Source organism: Emys orbicularis, chromosome 7, assembly GCF_028017835.1.
Source record: "Emys orbicularis isolate rEmyOrb1 chromosome 7, rEmyOrb1.hap1, whole genome shotgun sequence".
Classification (NCBI taxonomy): Eukaryota; Metazoa; Chordata; order Testudines; family Emydidae; genus Emys; species Emys orbicularis.
Window position 1 is genome coordinate 130,175,860 of NC_088689.1, and position 26,290 is coordinate 130,202,149.

Here is a 26,290-nt window from a genome sequence, read left to right on the forward strand (position 1 = left end):
TTCTAATGAGTTCCATGTGCAGGTGGTTCATTTTACATTATTTAGCCTGTTTCGTTACGGAAATTAACTAGATCCCAACACTACTCCCAGGTTAGCTTATCAGAATCTTTCCTTTCCTTTATGAACTGCAAACAAAAAGAGAAGTCAATCTTCTCAGTGTGCACTGAGATTGCACAAACATGCTGGTGCGTAATAGCTTATCAATCATATAATCAAGGTCATAATGCACAGTCAACCTTTACTGATAGTTGCTGAGGAGCCCTGTGTACTATACTACAAACTTCAAAAGGCTTCTGTGGTATTACAGTCATTTTATGACGTGAACCATAGCAGATGAGTAACACAGAGCACTATGAAGGCAGACCTTACACAAATACTGTAGAGGAAAGGACCATATAGGACAGGGGTTGGCAACCTTTCAGAAGTGCTGTGCCGAGTCTTCATTTATTCACACTAATTTAAGGTTTTGCGTGCCAGTAATACATTTTAATGTTTTTAGAAGGTCTCTTTATATAAGTCTATAATATATAACTAAACTATTGCTGTATGTAAAGTAAATAAGGTTTTTAAAATGTTTAAGAAGCTTCATTTAAAATTAAATTAAAATGCAGAGCCCCCCGGACCAGAGGCCAGGACCCGGGCAGTGTGAGTGCCACTGAAAATCAGCTCACGTGCCGCCTTTGGCACGCGTGCCATAGGTTGCCTACCCCTGATATAGGAAGCTCTGATTTCTAAAAGTCACATTTAACAAGCTAACCCAGAAACAAAAGCAGCAGTATTGTCTATCAGCCCAAAAGGTGGGAACAACTCTCTAAGCTGTGCTCACCCTGGGACCTCTTCCACAGTAATGTGAAGCAGGGAACATGAACATCATGAAAGCTACAGTTTGTCCTTGGGAAGATGAACAAATCTTTTGGTGTCTCTTCCTACAACCTCACAGCGAGTGCTTCAGATTACTTGACAGGCTAACAAGAAAGAGAACTACAACTGTTCCCCTGAGAAAGAGGAAGATGCTAGGAAGTTAACATTCTTGCCTCCCCAGTCCTAGATGGGTGGGGCTGCTCTCCTAATATAAAATACATGCATTCCTTACCTTCTCTTTATCCCTAACTAGCAAAAGCTTTACACTGTAGCCCCTCTGAAGTGATCAAATGACCCTCACTAATAGATCTGGAGTTATAATGTATTGACAGATTGTTTTAGGGAAGTGCACAATGAACTCTGGGTTGAAATAATAAATTATGATAAAATAGCTATTTGCATACAGACACGCAATGGGAAAAAGTAACGGCTGACGGACGTGGTGCATTAATTAGTGTTTAACACTTGATGCAGCTGAGAATAATTTTCCACACTTACCAGTCCCCAAAGGGCTCCTTCTGTTGTGGCAACAATGGTAGCAGCTCTAGGAGTGTTGTACATCAAGGCCAGTTCCCCAAAACTGCCGTGATTGTCATAACGGCCGACACAACGAGGCTGGCTGTCTCTTGTTACAAAAATATCATACAATCCCCTGGAAAAAAAGGAAAAAATACTGTTCATTAGACCAAATTACAGCACTGCTAATAAAATAGTGCTTTCAACAGCTGGCTCAAATACAAATGATGCAAATGTTTTCCCAGTACAAAAATTAGTTTTCCTATCTCTGATTTGTGTACAAAGAGCACATGCTCTGCCCAGTTTGCCATTATCTGATTGTAAGCCACTTCTGTGTAAGATGCCTTCAAAGCACCTCTCCCTTCACAATGCATTTTAACTCCTTGAAGCTTCCCTTTGTCAGTCTTGATCAGGGCTCCCTGCTTTCTTCTGAAATTATTACTTGGGCTTCCTGACTTTGCTATGCCTAGCAGATGTCACTGGGTTTAGGAGCTTTATCAGTTAGAATAACTGCTGCTAGTTCTGATGTTTGAGGTGCCCGGCTCTTTAAAAGACATTTTGTCAAACTATATTTGGGAGTGGGGGAAAGAAGGGAGATGAACATTTGAGTATGAATGTGTCTCCTTCAGTTAAGCTAAGAAGATACACCAAGAGGGCTTTTGCTGTGTTGGACGGGGATTCCAAGTACTTGGGCCAAATGAGTTTCTCTGGTTATTCCATTTACAATAAGAGAATCACAGAAATGTAGAGCTGGAAAATACCTTAAGAAGTTGTCATGGTTTTCAGAGGTGTAATCTAGACCAGTGAGGGATTTATCACCTCTTACCCTGTAACCTTGAGTGGCTCACAATGACTTGCTACTGTAGTTCCCAGCCTGGGTCACTCACAGCAACAAATATGCAGGTCACACCCTGAATGCCCATGCACTATGCAACCAACCCTAGTTCAGCAACTTTGACCCCAGCAGCCTATCTACAGACCCCCAGCCCCACTCTGACTTCCACCAGCCTTGATTACAACTAGCAAGGTGACCCCAACACACTCCCCATCCTGAATTTTCCCCAAACCCTGTGCTCTGCAATCACCAGCCTTCTCCTGGACAGTTCGGAGAAATAATAAGGTTTATCTGTTCCTTTAAAGAGACAAAAGCACATTACAGCTTATTAACTTAACTGGGTATATAAACTCTTCCCTGCAAACTCAGCACTGAGTTGGTTTATAGTAAAAATAAAACAAATTTATGAACAATAGGACAAAGTTATATGCTGCAAAGTAAAAGGAATAAAGTTAGAAACTGCTACAGGCAAATAAAAGTGAAAATGCATCTAAAAGTCTAAAACGTTATCTAAGAAGGTACAGGCTTTGTTCAAGATGGTTTCTCTTACCAGTCTCCCTAGCCATGGCTGACTTTCCCTCAGTCAGAACCTTCCACAGAAGTACAAGATGCTGGCTTCCCTTGTTTTCATAAGTGAAAGATCTTTGCCTTCGCAGGTTTCTCACCTATAGTCAGTTTCCAGAAACTTCAACCCCTCCTGGGTTGAAGGATCCATCTTTCTCAGCTGCAAGAGCTCTAGCCTCTTGTGCCTGTCTAGTGATGGATAACTTAGGGATGTTTTCTGCCCTTCCTTTATAGTCTAACAAACCTTTGAAAAGCATCTCTCTCAAAGTTCATAGACCCTGCTGTTCCTCCCTTCCTGTGGGCTTCTCATTCCCCATCTGATTTCTATATAAATAGGGCTTCCATTGTTTTGGTCACACCTTGCTTAATTTCTTTGGAGACAGGGAGATAGCTATAATGTTCCCTCCTGTCTGGGAGAGACCTGTTTCTCCCTTTGTTTGGGTCACAGATTGTAAAGCATAATATTAAGGAGTATTCATAATTCTCTATGTAGTGTTAATAAATACAATTCACAACTATACTGATCACCAGTGTGTCACGGGGGGGAGGGATAGCTCAGTGGTTTGAGCATTGACCTGCTAAACCCAGGGTTGAGAGTTCAATCCTTGAGGGGGCTGTGACGTTGTGCAGTCTATATGGTTTTATAAAAACATGATAAGTGAATATAATGTAACTGGGATATGCTTCATGAAAAAGGTCTCTTGTAAGGTATCATTACAAAGCTTATAATCTACTGAGTATGATCATCTGATTTGTATAAATGTACCACTCTTGTATCTAAAACTAGAAATATAAAATATAACTCTGAGGCCTATTGTAATTATGTAAAGTGTGGGCCATTAATGATGGTTTGGAATCTTGATGACTCCCATTAACCAGGACCATTGTCTGCAGATGGCTGTGTTTACCTGTTAGTCTTCCTGTATATGTGTGTGCTGGCAAGTGGGCAATGAAGTCTTGCAGTGACATGTGATCATGTCACCTGAACTGGAATCCATCTTTAACCTGGTGCTTTTCCAGTGAGGGGGGGTGGAAACCCAGAGGGACAAAGGGTTCCCGCCTTATGCAAAAGATATATAAAGGGGTGGAACAGAACAAAGAGGAGAGAGGAGCCATCATGAAGAATCCCCTAGCTATCACCTGAGCTGCAACAAGAGCTGTACCAGGGGAAAGCATTGTGCCCAGGCCTGGAAGGTGTCCAGTCTGAGAAAAAACTTACTGAAGCATCTCGGAGGGTGAGATTATCTGTATTCAGTTTGATTAGGCATAGATTTGCGCATTTTATTTTATTTTGCTTGGTGACTTACTTTGTTCTGTCTGTTACTACTTGGAACCACTTAAATCCTACTGTCTGTATTTAATAAAATCACTTTTTATTTAGTAATTTACTCAGAGTATGTATTAATACCTGGGGGAGCAAACAACTGTGCATATCTCTCTATCAGTGTTATAGAGGGCGAACAATTTATGAGTTTGCCCTGCATAAGCTTTATGCAGGGTAAAACGGATTTATCTGGGTTTAGACCCCATTGGGAGTTGGGCATCTGAGTGCTAAAGACAAGCACACTTCTGGGAGCTGTTTTCAGGTAAACTTGCAGCTTTGGGGCAAGTGATTCAGACCCTGGGTCTGTGTTGGAGCCAGACGGGAGTGTCTGGCTCAGCAAGACAGGGTGCTGGAGTCCTGAGCTGGCAGGGAAAACAGGAGCAGAGATAGTCTTTGCACATCAGGTGGCAGCTCCCAAGGGGGTTTCTGTGATCCAACCCGTCACAGGGGCCACTTAGGGATCTAGGGCAAAATCAGTACTTGGTCCTGCTAGTGAAGGCAGGGGGCTGGACTCGATGACCTTTCAAGGTCCCTTCCAGTTCTAGGAGATAGGATATCTCCATTAATTAATTTATTTTTTTAGGCTTTCATAAAAGACCTTGCTCAACACACTTTTATCATACAGTAATATTGTATGCAATCAGTAGATTCAATTTCTGATCATTTGAGGTTCAGCCTCCACCCCGTCTTTATAGACCAGCAAAAATCTGCAATGTATTCTTTGAAAAGTAAAACACAGCCAAGCTTCTTTCTCTTCCTGGGTATAGACGCCATGCTGCCTCCTCCCCCAGTTGTTAGCTTGCTAGTTTAGGTTACCTAATATGTAAATAGACCCTCATTCTCTCCCTCTGATGACCAGACTGGTCAGAGAAGCAAACATTTCTTTGTCTAGGGCAGACTGTTTACCAATTTCCACTGACATTCCTGATTTAAAACACATTTTAGTCATAATTCTAGCATATATCCATAATGTTTAATACACACCACATACATATATCATGCAAGAATATTAATTGAGTTGGGGTACACTAATTGGTCAGGCCAGCTGAAACTCATTACATGATACCCAGGAGCCCCCTACCCTCTGGCCCTGGGATGCTCTTAGGGTCACACCTCCCCCATTACAATGCCGCAGGAGGATTAGCCACTGGCTGACCCAGAGGCAGAAGGTTAGAGCCCTCTTTCCTGGACAAGGCATCTGCCCGTATTTTCCTTCCCTGTGGAAGAAACCTGTTTTCTCACCTTTGTCTGTTTACAGTCACCGGGACATAATATCAGAGTATCCATAATTTCACATACAGAGTTGTTACAAACATTTCAGTAACATTAATGACCAGTGTGTTATTAGATTTCAAACGATATATTACCTGTCACCTTTTAAAGAAATATCATGACACAGTGTGTATGCCAGGCCTGACAAGAGTTTCTGACAGAGTAGTGAACCTCAAATGGGCCTCTGATACAGAGGTCATCTACTCCATCCCGCTGTGCTGAGGCGGGACCAAGTATACCTAGAGTCCCATATGCATTAGCAGACGCTGCACTGCAACCAAGCCAACCAACTGTCAGGGATGGTCGATTGCAGTACCTCTGAACCATACCTACACCTTCATGAAAAGACAAAGATTTCCTACATTTTAATGTTATAAGGGAAGTGTCTGAGCAGGAACTATGCATCTGAGGAATACCCTAATAGAGTCATTCCTTGGAACAGACATTGGTCAAGGAGAATTTATGAAAGCTGTGATCTCTAGAGGAAAAACAGCCAATGAATCTGTTCATTGAAGAGAACCCCAGAAAAACCAACACATCAAGTTTTTATATAGACTTAATGTTGGGTGCAAAGCTATAATCTTCACCAGCAAACTGGAGAGAATATTATTTACCTCCCATAGGGTGTCAACTGCCAGCTAGAAATAAGAGAATTGTCAGAAATAGCAGCAAGTGGAACTCTTTAATAAATATGTTTAGGAACAAATAGAGTTCACTAAGTTAAGTCCTAGCTGGCAGCATCAGTCAAGCAGCAGTTAGGAGTGATGACTGCATACCCTGGGATTGGATACGAGTTATCTTTGAACTCTGCTATTTCTAAAACAAGCACTGGGTGCAGCTCTGTGCCAACAACACTTGCAGATAGTGCCACCATATTGATGCTTCCTGCACAGACACCTCAACTCAGAAACTATAGTGTATCAGGTGTGGGAAAGCTTTGCAACAAACCCACAAGTCGGCATTCCTGCCTCAGACCGAAAGATTAAATTTAGTTTGCTGGGTCAATCCCAACTATGTCTGAGTCAGGCTTGTGAACATTTCAGGAGATACCTCAAAGCAATCCAAGAGTTACCAGTCTCAGCTGAGGCCTCAACTGAGGCACTCTTCTTTCATCCAGAAAGCTAAGGCTGAAGCCAGAAGAACAGGGAAATAGCCTACTATGTCTACAAAGGACTTTGACCCTTGGAACCATATTACTTAATTATATATGGAATACAGACAAGAGAAAACACAATTTCAGTATGCTAACAGAAGGCCACTCTAGCAGTGAACAGTGAACTACCAATGCCACATGCAGTTAACAGAGACACTATGAGCAATAAGCCCATTAAGGGAAGCATTAAGGCCATCAACAGAGGATAGGCGTAAGGACTCCAAAAAGAAAGAAAGCACCAATATTGATAGGAGCAATAGTCAGATGAGTGATACAGTTAGTGCAAGGACTATACCTAATCCGGCTAGAAAATTGGGCAAGGTCAGACAAACAACAAATGTTTGTACACTAATGCAAGGAGCCTGGGCAATAAAATGGAGGAGCTAGAACTGACAGTACACGACATGAAACTGAATATTATACGGATAGCAGCAATCGGATGAATAGCAGCTCCATAGCAGGAGATGATGATGCAGCCTGAAACCCACTTAAGTTTCTGGGTAGACACTGATGTTCACTTAGCTATGTCTGCAATAGATACAAATAGTCCCTGAGAGGCTCTAAAAGGTTTAGTTCTGTCCAAATAATATGCTAATGCTCTCCTAACATCCAAGGTGTGATGGGCAGCATCCTCTCTAGTCTGATGGGGTTTAGTGTGGAAAACTGGCAGATGAATAGCCTGACTGATATGGAAGTTGAAGTTGACTTTGGGTAGGAACCTGGGTATGGTTGGAGGGATACTTTATCTTTGAAGAAGATAGCGTAAAAGACAGGATTAACCATCAAATCACCTAACTCACCAAGTCTTCAAGCATAGTTAACTGTGCCACTAAAAAGGCAGTTTTCATGGAGAAGTTTAAAACCATACAAATATTATTATTAAGGATACAAGAGCAAACTATCCCAATGCACAGGAAAGATAAGAAGTACAGTAACAAAGCACTCTAGCTTAACCAGTAGATCTTCAATAACCAGAAATTCAAAAAGTAGAAACTAGATCAAATTATAAATGATGAATATATATTAAAAAAACAACACCACAAGCATGTAGGGACAAAATTAGAAAGGCCAAGGCACAAAATGAGATTAAACTAGCTAGGGACATAAAGGTTAACCAGAAAACACAAATACATTAGAAGCAAGAGGAAGATTAATGACAGAGTAGGCCCATTACTCAATGAGGACGAAAAGACAATAACAAAACGAAGCTGTGGCCGAAGTGTTAAATAAATTTTTTGTTTCCGTTTTCACCAAAAGGTTAGCAGTGATCGGACCACTGACATAGTGAACATCAGTGCAAATGAGGTAGGGAAAGAACAAGTTAAGAATTACTTAGACAAGTTAGATGTCTTCAAGTCAGCAGAGCCTGATGAAATACATCTAGAATACTTAAGGAACAGCTGATGAATCTCTGAGCCATTAGTGATTATCTTTCGGCACTCATGGAGGACGGGAGAGATCCCAGAGGGCAAGAAAAGGGTAAATATAGTACCTAATTATAAAAAGGGGAATATGGTCTAGAATTCCCTGGGTTGGCCAATCAGCTTAATTTTGGTACTTGGAAAGATAATGGAGCAAATAATCAAACAATCAATTTGTAAGTATCTAGAAGACAATAAGGTGGATAAATAACAGTCAACATGGATTTGTCAAGAATAAATCATGTCAAACCAACCTAATATCCTTCTTTATGAATGGGAGGGAAGAATTAAATGTGATATCTCAAATTTAGAAAGGCTATTGATACTGTCTTACACGTCATTCTCATAAGCAAACTAGGGAAAAGGTACCCTAGATGAACCTACTATATACAGTGGGTGCACAACTGGTAATTATCAGTGGCTCACAGAGTCAAACTGGAAGGGCATGTCAACTGGGGTCCTGCAGAGCTCTGTCTTGAGCTCAGTGCTAGTCAATATCTTCACAAATAATTAAGATAATGACACAGAGTATACTTGTAAAGTTTGCAGATGATACCAAGCTGGGAGGGGCTGCAGGAGCTTTGGAGGACAGGATTAGAATTCAAAATGATCTTGACAAACTGAAGAAATGGTAAAAAGCAACAGAGGGTCCTGTGGCACCTTTAAGACTAACAGAAGTATTGGGAGCATAAGCTTTCGTGGGTAAGAACCTCACTTCTTCAGATGCAAGTAATGGAAATCTCCAGAGGCAGGCATAAATCAGTGTGGAGATAATGGTGTGAAATAAATAGGATGAAATTCAATAAGGACAAATGCAAAGTACTACAAATAGGAAGGAATAATCAATTGCACAAATATAAAATAGGAAATGACTGCCTAGGAAGGAGTACTGCAGAAAGGATCTGGGGGTTATAGTGGATCACAAACTAAATATGAGCCAACAATGTAATACTGTTGCAAAAAGAGTGAATATCATTCTGGGATTTGTTAGCAGGAGTTTTGTAAACAAGACAAGAAAAGTAATTCTTCCACTCTACTTAAAACTGATAAGGCCTCAGCTGGAGTACTGTGACCAGTTCTGGGCACCATACTTTGGGACTGATGTGGACAGCAACAAAAATGATTAAAGATCTAGAAAACATGACCTATGAGAAAAAATTGGGTTTGTTTAGTCTGGAGAGGAGAAGACTGAAGGGGTGGGAAACATGATAACAGTCTTCAAGTACATAAAAGTTTGTTTTAAAGAGGAGGGTGATAAATTGTTCTCCTTATCCATTGAGGACAGGACAAGGACAAAAAGTAATGGGCTTAAATTGCAGCAAGGGAGATTTAGATTAGACATTAGGAACTGTATGGGTAGTGAAGCACAGGAAGAAATTACCGAGGAAGGTTGTGGAATCTGCGTCATTCAAGATTTTTAAGAACTGGTTAGACAAACACCTGTCAGAGACAGTCTAGATAATATTTAGTCTTGCTTCAGTGCAGTGAACTGGAGTAGATGACCTACTGAGGTCCCTTCCAGTCCTAGATTTCTATAATTCTAAGTGGTTAGTGGTTCAAAGGGAGGTTTCATCAGAGAATTAAGAACTAAATTCAAATCTCAAGCTGTGGTGGGTTCTCTGCCATTTGGGAAGAGATTTGATAAACTTTGATGAATCTGGAAGTTGCAGGATAAGCAAATGCCAAGCAACCTTCCACAGGAGAATGAAATCCTGTAATGACCACCACGTGGACTTTAATGGAGCTCAAAGACAGACCTCCTATCTTCAGAGTGAAAAAGTATTCTAAAACCTCCGAAATGGGAGAGCTGACAGGAAACAGAGGAAAGTAAGTGCACAGACTTTCTGAAGGTAAATTTTCCGTGTGCATTCCCTTCTGCTGTTGATTAGGACTTCTTTAACCTTTCTGGAACAGGAGAGTTCTAACTCTGAGAGCCATCTAGGTAACAAGCCTTGAACCACAGAGTGTTCAGGTGGAGGTGACAAATGTTCCCCAAGTCCTGAGTGAGAAGACTGGGCATCAGAGGGAGATTGATGGCCAGCCAGGAGGAGAGGTGAAGCAGATGAGCTCCCCATCCAAGGAGGGACGCAGCCAAAACTACTGTGACAGTGGGAGGAAGATGGTTGTAGGGAACCCTGAGCAAACCTTGTCCGGACTCTTCAGTCAGTCGAGGGACTGATACTACTACACAGCTGGGAATAGAGAGCTACTTGTTCAGACTGTGTATAAACTGTCCTGGGCAGGCTTGGAAGCAGTGCAGATAAGCCTATTTGGAAGGAGCATGAGGAGCTGCAGACATGATCTCACAGTGACCTGTGGTCTCAACCGGACTTGTGCAATTAAGTGTGTCAGACTGAGAAATCTGTCCTCAGGTAGGTTTTGGATGTCGAGGCATCAAGAGTGGCCCCTTTGAACGCTATCAACTGTCAAGGTAAGAGGGAGGATTTTGTAGTATTGAGCTGATGGAGTACTTGAGGAAGAGAAACTCAGCCCTCTTTACTGTGGTTTGCACTTCAGTGTAGGAATGCACCTGGGGAAGCCAAATGTTGAGATAGGGAAAGACTACTACTCCCCCCGGTGAAGCTGTGCAGTCACTACCACTATAATTTTTGTAAACACTCCGAGGGTGGCAGAGAGTCCGAAAGGGAGGACTCCCTGACCTACATGAAACATTGGAATCTCTTATGAGAGAGGCGTATCACAACATGAAAGTTTGCATCTCGATGGTCAAGGGCTGTGAAATAGTTTCCCAGTCCACACATGGAGTAACCGCTGCGATTGTTACCATCTTGAATTTTTGTACCTTGACAAAGGTATTAAGCATCCTGAAATCTAGAATTGACCTCTACCCGCCCTTCTTTTTTGGGAACCAGGAAGAACTTGGAATAAAATCCCCTTCCTCTGTACTGAGTGGGAACTAGTGTCACGGCTCCTGTGCAAAGGAGGGAGAGACTCTCTTATACAAGTATTGCAAGGCAGGTAAGGAACTGGCTAAAAGGGAGAGGACAGTGGGCTGTGTTGAAAGAAAAACTTTCAGGTCTGAGGGAGATTGTTAATAGAGTTCATCAAGGATTGGTCTTGGGACCAATCTTATTTAATATTTTAATTAATGACCTTGATGCAAAACGTAGAAGTGTGATAATGGAATCTGCTGATGATACAAATTTGGGAGACACTGTCAATACAAAGGAGAATAGGATTATTATGCAGGAAGAATTGGATGACCCTGAGGACTGGCGTAACAGAAATGGGATGAAATGCATTAGCATGTAGTGCAAGGTCATGCATTTAGGGACTAAAAAGAAAAATTTCTGCTATAAGCTGGGGGGAGGGAGGCTTATCAGTTGGAAATGACAGAGGAGAAAAGCCTGGATTAATTAATTGATCGCTGGAGGACTAGGAGCCACCAATGCAATGTCGTTGTGAAAAAGACAAATGTGATCCTACGATACATCAGGTGAAGTATTTCCAGTAGAGAAAGGGAAGTACTAATGCTATTATACAGGCACTGCTAAAACCTAATCTGAAATATTGTGTATAATTCTAGTCATCCACATTTAAGAAAGATGAACTCAAACTGGAACAGGTGCAGAGAAGGGTTATTTGGATGATCAGGGGAACGGAGAGCATATCTTCCAAGAGGAAAGTAAAAGACTGCGGCTTGTTTGGCCTAACAAAATGAAAGCTGAGAGAGGAAAGGATCTGATTGCTCTCTATAAATACATGGGGGAGAAGAGCTATTTAAGCTAAAGTACAATGTTGGCACAAGAACAAATGGGTAAAAACTGGCCATGAATAAATTTAAGATGGAAATTAGAAGAAGGATTCTAACCATCAGAGGAATGAAGATCTGGAACAGCCTTCCAATAGGAATACTAGGGGCAAATACTCAAACTAGTTTTAAGATGGAGCTTGATAAATCTGTGAATGGGAAAATATGCCAGGGTTGCCTGCAATAGCAGGGGGCTAGACTCAATAACCCAGAAGGTCTCTTCCAGTCCCAGTCCTATATTCCTAATTCGCCCTGCATCCACTAAGATGACTCTTTGAGGATCTTAGTGCCTCTGAAGAGTCATCTTAGTGCCTCTGAAGCAAAGTGGACCCAAAAACCCAAGCCTCAAAGGCATTGATGGTGGAATTTACTGCTCTACACCAGAGCCAGAAGGCTTTGAGAAAGGCCTGTGCCTAACATCTCCAAGCAGGTGGAGAGCTGAAATCTGCCACAATAGTTACAGTTCAAATAGGGAGCTCCTTTGTTGACCATGATCAGAAAGGTTCTCAAGAACATTAGGGCACCAGCAATTGCTCTGTGTACAAGACACACCTACTGATGGCTTAAAGAGCTAAAATCCTTAGAAAACAAAGGAATTTCCACCTAACTCAAACTAGAAGTGCGTGACCCAGGAGTAGAAATCCAATCAATGTGGTATCTTTAGGGAAATATGCTTTTGGACATGGAAAATAGATACAATAAAATAATTTAGATAATGTTAGACGTTCAAAGATGATGATTTGTGGAACGAAGAGTACAGCAGCCACTGCTGAGCCTGCATTTCCAAGTCAGGTCTCAACTGTCATACAATGCTACCTATCCGGCTTGATTCACTTATTCTCAATATATTGTCTTTTTGACCTGCACAGTTTTGCCCACAGTTGTGACAGCAGTAAAGTACCAACTACCGTCATATCCTCGGGGGGGGGGGAGGGGGGGGACACATGTGGCACAAACTCTACAGCCTTAAATCTTCTGCAGCCAGCTAGCTTTCAGTATAAAATGTTTTATAGCTGACAGCCTATTTGTAGAACATAAGCTAATCAAAATAGGAATTTGGCTGAATTAACTAGGTTACCAGAAGCTAACGTAAAAGTGCTTTGTAAACTCCCTAAAAATACCATAAATGACAATCCAAAGGAAATGCACTGTCTTAAGGAATTGCTTTGAAATCTTTAGTGTCTATTTAATGGTGCCATTATTTGAAAGAGGAGCATCTGATAATTACATGAATCAACATCTGTGGCTGAATCAAGATCCTGTTCCCACAACCACTTATCCTTACATTATTCAAGATTATTCTTATTAACATCACAGTTTTATAGGAGCCACAAACGTATATTCTTCATATCTGCAGAAGAATTAAGTAGGTGTTCATCAATAGAACTGTCATTAGGAGATGCTTATAAAAGGAAACACTGATACACCAGAGTTTCTCTGAATGCCTTTATTATAAAAAGGTAAAAATATATATATAGGTATTTTATACATATGAAAGGGAGAATCTCAATTACACAGATATACAGAACCCATTGATCTGCAAGAGAATAGATAGACTGATTGACTGACAACCGGGTACCTTAAAATAGCTACCTAGTACAGAAGATTAGGCTGAATAATAGAGGAAAGATGTTTATAAAAATCCCTAATGAATGAAAAAAATTAGAAAAACAAAAGCCGCATGAGGTGCTAAGTCTATAGGAATTCCCTACTATTTCCAGAATGATTGAAATGGAACAGAAATTATGAGTTCTAGATTTTTATCTCCATAGAACTCATACAAGTCAATGGCTCATTTTCCTACCTCTCAACGACATAAAAGTTGTCTCCATCATCTCCTTGGTCAATGACATGTTCCTGAGGTTTCACTTTCCTCTCAAACATGGCGTCGAGAACCTGAGACAGCTGCTCCTGGAAGGTTAAAAAAACCGATTAACATTATTCATTGGAAGAAGACTGGTTCATTCAACTTTTGTTCTGGACAGTGAGTAGTAAGGCATATGGATTTTCATATCCTGAATAGGAATATTTGAGTTATTTTAATATTTTGACATTAACAGCTTTCAATTTTATTTTAATATTTAGTATCTCAAGGGTTTGCTTGCATTGCATTTTCTGACAAAAATGCTGATTTGTAGTTCAAGCCTAAATAGCTTAATCCACTGCTATGGGTTCAATGCCAAAGATTCTCAGCGAGTGTAAACTGATATAGCTTCTTTGATACAGACATGCTGATCTACATCAGCTGAAGATATGGTTCACTAAATCTATGTCTACATAACAGCACCATATTTAACCATCACAGTCTCTATCACTGTGCCATTTAAGGGCCTTATATGAATGCTGAACTTCTTTCCTATATTTGTTATCCTTAAAACCACTGACAATTGACTTTCACTGTAATTTCTGTCCACTATCAGATACGCTAACTTTACATTTAAACCACAACAAATTTCCAAAATGCAACTCATGAACACCCCTAATCCAGTGTTTATGCTGCTTAATGCACTTTAAAATTTACTACACTAGTTTTACAATGACTCATTACAGCAGTATCTGTAAGCACCACTATATTAGAAGTGCTGTCTGACTTTTCATCAGAAATCTCTTATTTTCTCATCTTAAACCCGCCCGGTATTTAAACTGAGAAGACAGTCTCAGCCTGAGAGCTGTTTGTTTTAACCACATATTTAAAGTATGTGTGTGTAAATAACAGAAGTCAGAAAAATGTAAGCATTGTGGCTATAAATGCTTTTTTAACCCCTAAAGCTCAACGGTGCCTTATTTTGGGGGGTGGGAAGCAGAGGCTTTAAAAAAATCTTCAAGCTTGTTGATAATGTGAACAAGTATAGTTGGATCCTGAAATTTAAAATGTAAACAGCCATAGGAGGTTAAAATACTGTGCATGCTCACCAACTCCTTTTTAATAAGCACCAACTCCTTTTTAATAAGAAGTAGTAGCATAGCTGATGCACATGCCCAATACATTACAGCATTTTAAGATTCTACAAACTCACTCACAAGATATTGTGTAACACAACTGCATTAGTGAAACTATCACATTTTTTGCAGGATTCTCTCCCATGACAGAACTTATATTTTGTTCCCCCATGGCTTTAGATGTGGGGACATAATGCAAGTTAGTTTTCCACAGGCAAGAGTGTTCAGATCTGCAGCATATTAAGGATTTTTGCTAGGAACCTGGATTGGTTTTACTCCAAAATTTACTCTGATTCTTGCAAGAAGTGATCCAAAGGACACTGGCTTCTTAGTCTTTGATTATGATTGTTCTGGTAGCTAACTTATGCCTTTTAGAAGATATATTTAAACAGAACAATTGATGTACTGGGCCTACATTTACTTTGGTTCAACTCAACTGAAATCACTGGAGTTAAACAAGAGATGAATTTGGCCAATTATGTGTACTCCAGTCATGCAAAGTTATATTTACCCAAAGAATAATTTTTTGACAGGTTAGTAAAATAGACGTCTTAGTGGGTCCCTTGAGAGGTATCTTCAACACTATTCTGTTAAGGGAAAAACGTCTACAGCCTATGAAAGACGCTGTTGTGGTTGTTTTCCCTCAGGACACAAAAGACCTTACCTTATATGGGCCTATAGGAGCTGCATCACTGTTGAATCACAACAAAGACTATAGCAAAAAATACTAGCGAGCTGACTGCAGTCTACGCTCCCAACTTATATAAATCCAGATGAAACTGGATTCATTAAGGATAGACAAATGTAAGACAATATTTGGAGAGTACTTGAAATCATCCATAATGCTAGATTAAAAAAAAAAAAGGGGGGGGGGGGTTTGTTATCACTAGACTCAGAGAAAGCCTTTGACAGAATAGAGTGAAGCTTTCTGTTTCAAGTCCTATCCCGTATGGACTTTGGCCCCCAGTTCCTTAAATGGATAACTGCTCTTTACACCAACCCAAAAGCAACTGTGCAAATTAATAGGGTGAAATCTCCCCTATCAGAACTACAAAGACGGACCAGGCAGAGATGACCAGTGCCTCCTCTACTTTTTGCACTGCCCCTGGAGCCTTTTGCACAGAGGATAAGGAACAATGAATCCATCACAGGAATAAAACTTGCAAGAATATATCAGAAAATATCATTACATGCAAATTATGTAATATTTTGATATAAATCAAATATTTACCTAAAATGAGTTGCTAAAGAAATCCAGGAATTTGGGAAGGTGTCTGGATTTAAAGAAAATTATGCAAAATCTGAAATGCTAGGTATTAATTTGCTAGACTCTGAAAAGTCACTCCTCCAGAAACATTTGGGTACAAATGGGCAACAAATTATATAAGATACCTGGGAATTCAAATTTCAAACAACCTAGAAGAGCTCTATGATTTAAATGTCAAACTACTACTTCAGCAAATAAACAAAGATCTGGAAGGCTGAGGAAAGTATGAAATGTCTTGGTTGAGAAGAATATCCATAGTCAAAATGAACACTCTGCCAAGCACTTCTTTATTGTTTCAAAATCCTTATGTGATTCTGTGAAGTTTTAGGAAAAAAGAACCGTAAGACCAGTAGGACAATGGAACAGACAATGGCAGGGGATTAGACTACATGGCCCTTGTGGTCCTTTCTAACGCTATGGTTCTATGATTCTACCCCAGATAAAACCCTAGCAGGAATACAAAGGATGTTAGAATTATGTGGAATACGAAGAGACCAAGAGTGAGTGCAGATACTTTGTACAGACCCATTAAACAGGATAAATTAGCTGTTCCAAATATTCTATAGTGCCAGCCAGCTCAAAGCAGTAATGAAGTGAGGGTGCTCTTACCCAGGCAAACACTGGCCCTTTATGGAACAAGAAAATTGTGGCAGTGAAAATGTCACAAGGCTACAACAGATTAATTAAAAAAATCATGCCCTCCACAAATTTACACACAGTCTTTATCAAACGCTACTCTAGGAGGTTGGGATAGAACTAGAGAAAAGAAATTCTTTTCTGTTGCCAATGGCACCCGCTGCTAATAAGCCAGATCTTAACGCAAATTGTGAACTCCAGAGCTTCAAAGATTGGGAGAGTGATGGAATATACATGGCTGGCCAGTTATTCAATAAAGAAACTTTTCTAACTTATTTAAAAGATCAAAACTAACTTTAACTGGGTCCACTCTGCCCTGGTACTAGTACTTTCAAGTCAGGCATTATGTTTCTTGCTTTTCCAGAAAACCTGTTTTATACAGAAAACAAACTTTAATAAAGCGATGGTGTCTACTCAATTAGAACACAAACAAAAACTAGAACTAATTGATATCAATCTTTGCAGATAGCTTTCCTAACAAAGAAGTCTCTATTTATGACATGTTGGGGACAAGGATGCTGATAGACAAATTACCCCAAGGGGTCTGATCCGGAAAAGAAGACCAGTGATCTTAGTTCGTAGCACAATACAAGAAAATTTCTTGAAGATACTGTTTCAATGATACCTCACATCAGTCACATTAAAAAATAGCAGATTAATGGGGATAAATGTTGGAAAAGTTGCGGTGAAAGAGGAGATTTTATGCATATATGGTGGACGTGTCCAGTCATAACAGAGTATTGGGATGCCATCTGTAATCCAATATCACAAATTGTTGGAAATTTATTACCAAATGATCCTTTGGTAATCCTCCTGTGGCTTCCAAGAGGAAATGAAGAATTAATCCCTTATCTGCTAGTAGCTGCTTGGCTATTAGTAGCCTCTCACTAGAGAAAGGAAAAATAGTCCAACCACAGAAGAATGGTTCAAAAAATATGGGAGGTTGTAGTTATGGAAAAATTAACACACCAATTATGTAGCCAGCAAAATAGCTACTTAGATATTTGTTTACATTTTATTCAATACTCAAAGTACATCCATCAGCCCCCTCTCCCGCCCCATACCTGTTCAATGTTTCTAAATATTAACATTTGATAGACGTGCCTGGTCTGTTAAACGCATACACTGAGATTTCACTCAACTTAATAAAATCACTAGAAACAACATATTATAGGTGTTGTAATGATGCTCACTCTGTAATATGGTCACACCCTGTTAAACAGATTACTTTCTTCTGTAAAATGTCTCTTTAAACAAAAGGTAACTGTTGTAATGATAGTTTTGTTTCTGATATTTACATGGCAAAAATTTGTAAACTTCCTAAATAAATAGTGTAAAAAATAGTTTTACACTCCCTCAGTCATCACAACAAAGGGCAGAAGAGCAGATTTTTGCCTGTTTTGCAAGATTGGCTTACTTATATTAGACCATTCATTATGTTGAGACCACATACAGAACTGGATACAAGCAGATGCTGCACACACTTCGTAGCCTGGTGTATATTCTGTAATCGTTCTTCCCAGGCTGTTCATATTTTTCAGTTACTCAAGGGGATTGAGAAAAAGATGGCAAATGCTATCCACCATTCATATTGCTATTGGAAAGAAGCTTGACTCCTTTTGTAAGGTGCCCTCAGAGGTAATGACATCCTGTACCATCTGCCTACACATCATGATCATTTTCTTTAGAGCACACATTGTTCTAGTGTTGGAGCCCTAACAACTGCCATAATTAAGGTTGCTCAGTTAAGAACATAAGAACAGCCATACTGGGCCAGACCAATGATCCATCTAGCCCAGTATCCTGTCTTCCCACAGTGGCCAATGCCAGATGCTTCGGAAGGAATGAACAGAACAGGAAATCATTGAGTGATCCATCCCGTTGTCCACTCCCAGCTTTTGGCAAACAGAGGCTAGCACCACTCAGAGCATGTGGTTGCATCCCTGACCATCTTGGCTAATAGCCATTGATGGACCTATCCTCCAGGAACTTACCTAGTACTTTTTTGAACCCTGTTATAGTTTTGCCCTTCACAACATCCCCTGGCAACGAGTTCAACAAGTTGACTGTGCGCTGTGTGAAGAAGTACTTCCTTCTGTTTTAAACCTGCTGCCTATTAATTTCATCGGGTGACCCCTAGTTCTTATGTTATCTGAAGGAGTAAATAAGATTTCCTTATTCACTTTCTCCATACCAGTCAAGATTTTATAGACCTCTATCATAACCCTCTTAGTCGTTTCTTTTCCAAGCTGAGAAGTCCCAGTCTTATTAATCTCTCCTCATACAGAAGTTGTTCCATACCCCTAATCATTTCTGTTGCCCTTCTGTGTACCTTTTCCAATTCTAATATATCTTTTTTGAGATGGGATGACCAGAACTACATGCAGTATTCAAGGTGTGGGAGTACCATGATTTTATATAGAGGCATTATGATATTTTCTGTCTTATTATCTACCCCTTTCCTCATGGTTCCTAACATTGTTAGATTTTTTGACTGCTGCTGCACATTGAGCGGATGTTTTCAGATAACTATCCACAATGGCACCAAGATCTCTTTTTACACCCCATCATTTTGTACATTGAATTTCATCTGCCATTTTGCTGCCCCATCAACCAGTTTTGTGATAACCCTTTGTAATTTTTCACATTCTGCTTTGGACTTAACTATCTTGTATTTTCTGCAAATTTTGCCACCTCACTGTTTATCCTTTTTCCAGATAATTTATGAATATATTGAACAGCACTAGTCCTAGTACAGGCCCTTGGGGGATACCACTACTTACCTCTCTCCATTCTGAAAACTACTTATTACTACCCTTTGTTTTTTGTCTTTTAACCAGTTACTGATCCATGAGAGGACCTTCCCTCTTATCCCATGACAACTTACTTTGTTTAAGAGCCTTTAGTGAGGGCCCTTGTCAAAGGCTTTTTGAAACTTTAAGTATACTATATCCACTGGATCACCCTTGTTCACGTTTGCTGACCCCCTCAAAGAACTCTAAAAGATTGGAGAGGCATGATTCCTCTTTACAAAAACCATGTTGACTCTTCCCCAACAAATTCTGTTCAACTATGTGTCTGATCAATCTATTTTCCTCAGAATCAACTTCCAAGTTCTGAACCATATTTTAGGGAAAAGAGAATCAAGTACACTGGTACAAAGCAGCACTTATTGGCATAAGAACAGCAGCATTAGCAAAATGGGTTTGTCATTAGTGAAAATAGAAAGGGATGCAATTTTCTTGGGGGGAGTGTCTAAAAAATCATGTTAATCAGAATCTTGAAATATTTAACTGAATTAAAACAGATTGATTGGTGTTTGATCTTTATGTACATGCTCAAAAACAGACTGCAAACAATTCGTATTTCAGAAACTGGCACTGTGAAAGTGATGGGCTGGAGTGTTAGAGTCAATGACAAAAACAGTGTGAGCATCATCAGCTGTGTGTGTAACTGGAGAATTCTGTCAAAATACTGGCATATTAGTATGCAAATATCAATGGGGTAAATTTTACTGAGTGAAGGAAATGATCACTTGAATGATCTGACATAGTGGGCAAGGTCATCACAAAGTAACATAGCAATAGTGAGCAAAGCTACAATAAGCCATTTTCTGCACTGGTTCAAAGCAGAATGAGCTGCACCAGTGCAAGTCACGGCTTACAGTGGTTTTGCCTGTCTGCACTAGGGATTTACACTCATGCAGCTACAAGAGAGCGAACTATTAATGCTGAATCCCCAGAGCACAAGAGGTCTCAGAACAAGGCAGTTCCTACCGATATGAAGAAAGTTATACCAGTGCAACTTGTGTATATAGACAAGAGCTGAGGAAGGTCAGACCACAGATCTACAATGCCTAACTATTCCGTTATAAAATTCTTGTTAAGATATCATAGTATCACATATCAGTTGCTTCTACTTTGGATACTGCAACAGTGTTTCTGGGCAATCCACAACCATGCTATGGAATGATATTTCAGATTCTTATTTTCTGCATGAGATGGTGGTGGCTCACTTCATACTTCAGTGTACTGTTTCCTTCTCAAGTGTCATAACCTAAAAGCTACAAGAGTTTAGAACTTTTCCTACTGCTTCTTTTAACAGGTCTTTGTGGTTCTCAAGTTAGCAGCAGCAATAAGGCTGTCAGGCCTTTGATTGTTCCGCTACCTTGGTTTCACAGTATATTATGAAAAGCCTTATGGCTCTGGTCTTGAGGAGACCAAATGGTTTCCAAGGCTTGTCTAACCAACCTGCTACGTAAGACAGTGCTGCTCTTTTGTGAGGGGCAAGAAGCGATTCTGTTCAAGTTCTACCTGACTAAATCACGTTTTTTACACTCTGGTTTCCAACAGCCAAAAAGATAATTGGAATCCTGTCATGGTTCAGGGCAAAACATTAACAATGGTTACAAAGGAGAGCTCAGGATTCTGAGCTCAAGACTTGACTGGAGAGTACTTATGCCATCTAGCTAGTGTTTTATTTTAAAATGTATTCAACTGTAATTTAAATATTCTCATATTCTGTTACTAGTTTGGGGGTTTAGATTTTTGAAATAATAGAAATTCTTCATAGTCATCTTTTCATAGAATCATAGGGTTGGAAGGGACCTCAGGAAGTCATTTAGTCCAACCCCCTGCTCAAAGCAGGGCCAATCCCCAACTTTTTATTTTTTTGGCCCCAGATCCCTAAATGGCCCCCTCAAGGATTGAACTCACAACCACTGAGCTATCACTCCCTCCCCCCACCCCCCCCGCATTCAATCAGGAGAAGATAACAATAATCCCTCTTTTATATAGACAATTTCTCCTCCACCCCATTCAATCAGGAGAAGATAACAATAATAGAGAATACTGAAGCTATTACCTGGATCTATTTCTACTTTAACCTTTTACAAGTTGGATATTTGCTTCTTAGTTGAATCCTCCTTTGTAAGGAGGCTATTACAGGATACAAATTCAGTATGTCCTTGTATTCCTACAATACTCCTTTTGCAATATTCCACTACTGAGAACAATATAAATGGCTAGTAATTATACATACGGTAAACTACTGTAGTTCAAACATTATAGCAGTACTACCTGATCTAGGTTTTTGAAGAGGAGTATATCTTTGCATGCTTCTTGCAGTCTACATCTCTGCTCATCTGTTTTTGGATGAACTACCTGCAAGGAAAAATAAAACAAAACCTGTCATGGCAGTAAAGAAATCTGATCACAATCTGAAGCATACTTAACCTCACAAAGTGAATCACAACATTAAGTAAGAGCCTTGATGTAGCTGGAACCTCAAAAGAATGAAAAGTGAAATAATGTATAAAAGAAAAGTGAAAGAAAAAATAATATCTATATAGTGACAATAATTGTTCAGGAACTCGTACTTAAAAAAAATTGATATTCTGACAAAGTATATTTTTAAAGAACATCTAGACAAAAAAATACACAAATATTTAGAAAATTAAACGGAGTGAGCAAAAGCTGTTTTACTATTGCTCTTCAATGAACTATTTTATTGTTTTAATATTCCTCATCATAACAGCTCCACTAATATTTTATATAACTAGAGCATTTGAGATATTTATATGTCTTAAAAGTAGTTATTTGAAAAAAAGAATTTATTTTTAAATTCTGGAATTCTTTTCCACTCTTTCCCGCTTCTGAATTGTTTAGTGATCTTCAGGCAGCTGAAACACAAAGCCTGCCTAAGAGACTAGATCAGAGTATGGCATGGAAGGATGGAAAAGAACCCCCACCCCCCACCCCAAGAACTTGGAAGAAAAGGAACAAGAAAACAATTCCAAGTAAAAAAAAACAAAGTCAGACCTCTCTTTTCTTCTAAACTGTTCTGTTTTCTCTTTTCTCCTAATACAGAACTTAGGCAAGCAAAGAAGGACCAGGCACCAGTTCAACTGCTGTGACCATGTCTGATCCAGACAACTCTGTGCCTCTTATGAGCAAGAATTGGAGAAGAAACCCATGACCTTTATGAGAATGAGAGAGGTGAAGCTAGTGCAGAAGGAGCTTCTCCCTGACAAATGACCCTTCCCCGGCACTTTCAGACACTAAGCATGGGAGGTCAGCAACTAAAATCTTTCCCTTGCACCAGTGAAAATTAGTCATCCATTCAATCCTAAGAGATGGGCTTATAAAAAGGAAACTGAGATCTCAGATGACAACAGTTTGTCCAGTAGATCCGCACAGCCGACTAACAACAAAAGTTATTTAATTTTTTCTAAACTCAATATTAATTAAATTAAAATTAAATGTATAGAAGTGGACTGTAAACCATGTTTTTAGAGAAAAATACCCAAGAAAGCAATGAACAAGAAGGAGGAGGAACAGAGGGTATCCCAGCGATAGCAACGTATGTAGCCTCACAGTAAGTGTTGGTTCCACAAGCAAGTGTATTTGCAGCCCCAATGGCCACAAATTCCTAGAAGGTTCAGATTCTGGTGCAGATGCACATGAGAGTGGGGTCTATATGGACAATAATTGAATTTGAAATTTTATTTTTTGTAAGCCTTAAATTCCACTGAAAGTATCTGTAGTACTGAAAATCTTGATGAGATCCAAAATACATGGTATACTACTCAGATACCTTTGTGAGGATCATACTAGAAATACCTAGACAGTACAGAAATCTTATGATACATGTTTCTAGTGGCCATAACCACCAGTAAATCATCTAAAAAACGTGATACCAGAATTTCATCTGACGTCACTACAAAAACCAAGAAAAACTGAAGTTTTTAGTTTTGTTTTCTTCAGATGATGTCTTCCCAGATAAAGAGAACAAATGTTCATTTCTTCACTAAAATAATTCATTATAATGAAAACAAAATCCAAGTAAATTCACTGGGGGTTAAAATTGGATAGTAAGCAGATAAGAGGATGAATTGATTGAAATTAACCACATAGATAGCCAGGATTCTGAAAGAAAGTTGCACCATTAAGTACTTAGCCATTAAATAAAAAAGAATGAGAACACTGAAAAACTTGATGTAAAAACAATACAAGTCAAAATACTACTCAGGAATCAAAACCTCTAACATGGTGGTTCTCAAACTTTTGTATTTGTGACCCCGTTTCACACAGCAAGCCTCTGAGTGTGAGCCCCCTTATAAATTAAAAACACATTTTAATATTTAATACTATTATAAATGCTGGAGGCAAAGCAGGATATGGGGTAGAGGCTGACAGCTCGCGACCCCCACTGCTCTAACACAATAAATGAATCCACTTTTCAAAAACCTATTTGCAGTTACTAGAGACACCTATCATCTATTTCTCAGTATTTTGGAATAAAATATTTAAAAAGAATCTCCTCCTTTAGAATAAATTAAATTGGCTTTAGATTTTCACAATATTGAAAATCTGACATGTCCTTGAGACTAACAAGGCAACTGAGCTTCATTCCAGAAGTACAAGTCCCTAAAGGAAATATCGATCCCTATCAACCAGGATTTTGTTACATACAGTAGCCCTCGAGAAATACAATTACAATATCTGAACTGTAATAATCCCTATAAATTCCCTGCATTTAAAAAGATACAACAATTGGTGATTATAGGCTCAAGCACATTTCAACAAAGCATTTCCAATATAAGCAGCAGGTAAGCTCTCCCAGAACAGAACTGCTTTGATAAGGAAGGCAGTAAAAAACATGAGAGGTATTCTAGGCATCCAGACACGAGAGCTGTGCTAAAGCTTCACTAATTCTTCACACTAGCACCAGTGCTCCAGGAATTGTCTGAACAACTGTTACTTAAGCAGATAATTAAGAAAGGGAAATATTTAAGTTCATATAGATGGTAGGCCTCTAGGTACAATTTTAAAATCTTTTTAGACAACAAATTTGTAAATTAAAGCCCATAATGCCCAAAGGAACGCCCAGAACAAAGAGACTTAACATTTCAGAATAATTCTGCTTTTTCAGTAATCATTTCATTTTGCAGAGTTAAATGTAGAATTGACAAGGGGATGATGTGCTTCATATGTACATTAACGTATGCAAAAGACTATGCAAGATGTGATTTGCCCATTCTTACCCTTGGTTCTGTATCTTCCTCTTCCTCATCTGGGTTGAAGGCTTCAGCACAAACTTAATAGGAAGAAGAAGAAAAAAGGTTACACAAAAGCTCTATTTCACTTGAGCATAGGACAAATAAAATTTCAATTCCTTCCCTCTAAATTTGCCTTTCTATATTTCACTTTTGTTTTTAAAGTGATTTTTTGTCTGAATAGTGTCATAGTGCCAAAGGATGAAATCCTATTTATCATCAGAATAGATACATTATGGTCATATCCAGACACCAAAGTGAGGGGCATGTAAAAGACTGAGTAAGCTTCTTCCACATTGGCCAAAACTATCTTTTAAAACTCTACCTCAAACCAGCAAGCTTACCTTCAAATTATAAATACAGTGCTCTTATGCACACATACAGATTTCAATTCTGCAATGTCTTATAACCACATTTATAACGATCATGAACATAGATCCATTCACAAAACTTTCCCTAAACATTAGAGGAAAAACCATCTTGTAGCCACGACCCCTCATCCACATACATTTCAAAACTATATACTACACCTATAGATTCACACAAACCCTTTATTAATATACAAAACACAAAATGTAACCAATAAATATGGTCTCCGTTAAGGCTATAAGATGGTGGCTTAGGATGAGAGAGTGAAGATGTGGGCTGTGAGTCATGGAAAGCAGGTAGGCAGGATTGAAAAGGGGAACTGATTAGTGGAGTATAGATGGGTTGTTGAATGACTAATTTGCTTTTTATGGTCTGTCTTGGAGAAGAAGGGGTGGAATATGGAATCTATCCATCTTAAAGTTCAGGTTTTTGTTTTTTTTGAAGAAGGTGGTAGAGAATTTCCCAACTTTTAAGTAAGTATTAACACTAATAACTACTCAGATGGGTAAGTATCAACTCTTGGTATGTACTATCACATGCACTCCCCCCTCTCAGAGTCCAACATTTCATAACATTCAAACAGCCTGGCGCCCAGAGCTGTAGTCCTTCCCAATGTGTCCTGTGCAGCCCCATTTCTCCTTGGGCACAGACTATTTCTGTGTCTCATGCACCTATCATCACAGTATGCGGGCACTGTCCCATAATGTATCTTCTGAGCTGAGCCAGCAGTTCTCAACTAGGGGGCCACGGCTCCCTGGGGTCTGCGAGCCCTTTCAGGGGGGCCGCAGGGCCCCGCCACTGAAACCCAGTGCCCCAAGCAGGGAGTGGTGTGGGACTGAACTCCCGAGCCCTGGTGCCCCCCCCATGGGACTGAAGCGGGGGGAGGGCTGAAACCCTGAGCTCCCCCCGTCCCCCTGCTGAAGCCAGGAGCAAGGGGGGCCTGAAGCTGGGAGCAGGGGGGGACTGAAGCCCCAAGCTCCCCCTCCCCCTGCTGCAGCCAGGAGTGGTAGGGCTGAAACCCCGAACTCCTCCACCACCTTCTTGGAGCAGCAGGGCTGAAACCCCAAGCTACCCCCACACACTGCAGCCAGGAGCAGGGGGGGCTGAAACCTTGAGCCCATGGGAAGAGTTGAGGGAGCACGAGGGTGTTGCCCCCCCAAACTGCAGTGCCTTACCTAGAGTGGGGAAGTCCTGGGGGCAGCTCCACCCCCCACCTCCTCCTCTCCCCCAGCCCCCCCTCAGGACCTGCTCTCTGGCCGGGTCCTAGGCCAGAAGCTGGAGCCAGGCAGTGAGGGGAAGTTTTT

The 26,290-nt window shown here is 40.0% G+C and overlaps 1 protein-coding gene across 1 annotated transcript in view; it reads right to left on the minus strand.

Annotated features, from left to right (window-relative positions):
* Positions 1–26,290, minus strand: part of PRKAR2A (protein kinase cAMP-dependent type II regulatory subunit alpha) — a 133,880-nt gene that overhangs the window by 22,164 nt on the left and 85,426 nt on the right. Inside the window, exons 6-9 of the mRNA XM_065408276.1 lie at positions 24,606–24,658; positions 21,640–21,723; positions 13,523–13,629; positions 1,360–1,513 (exon numbers count right to left, since the gene is read on the minus strand). Coding sequence (XP_065264348.1) covers positions 1,360–1,513; positions 13,523–13,629; positions 21,640–21,723; positions 24,606–24,658 — 398 coding nt within the window. The remainder of the gene's footprint in view (positions 1–1,359; positions 1,514–13,522; positions 13,630–21,639; positions 21,724–24,605; positions 24,659–26,290) is intronic.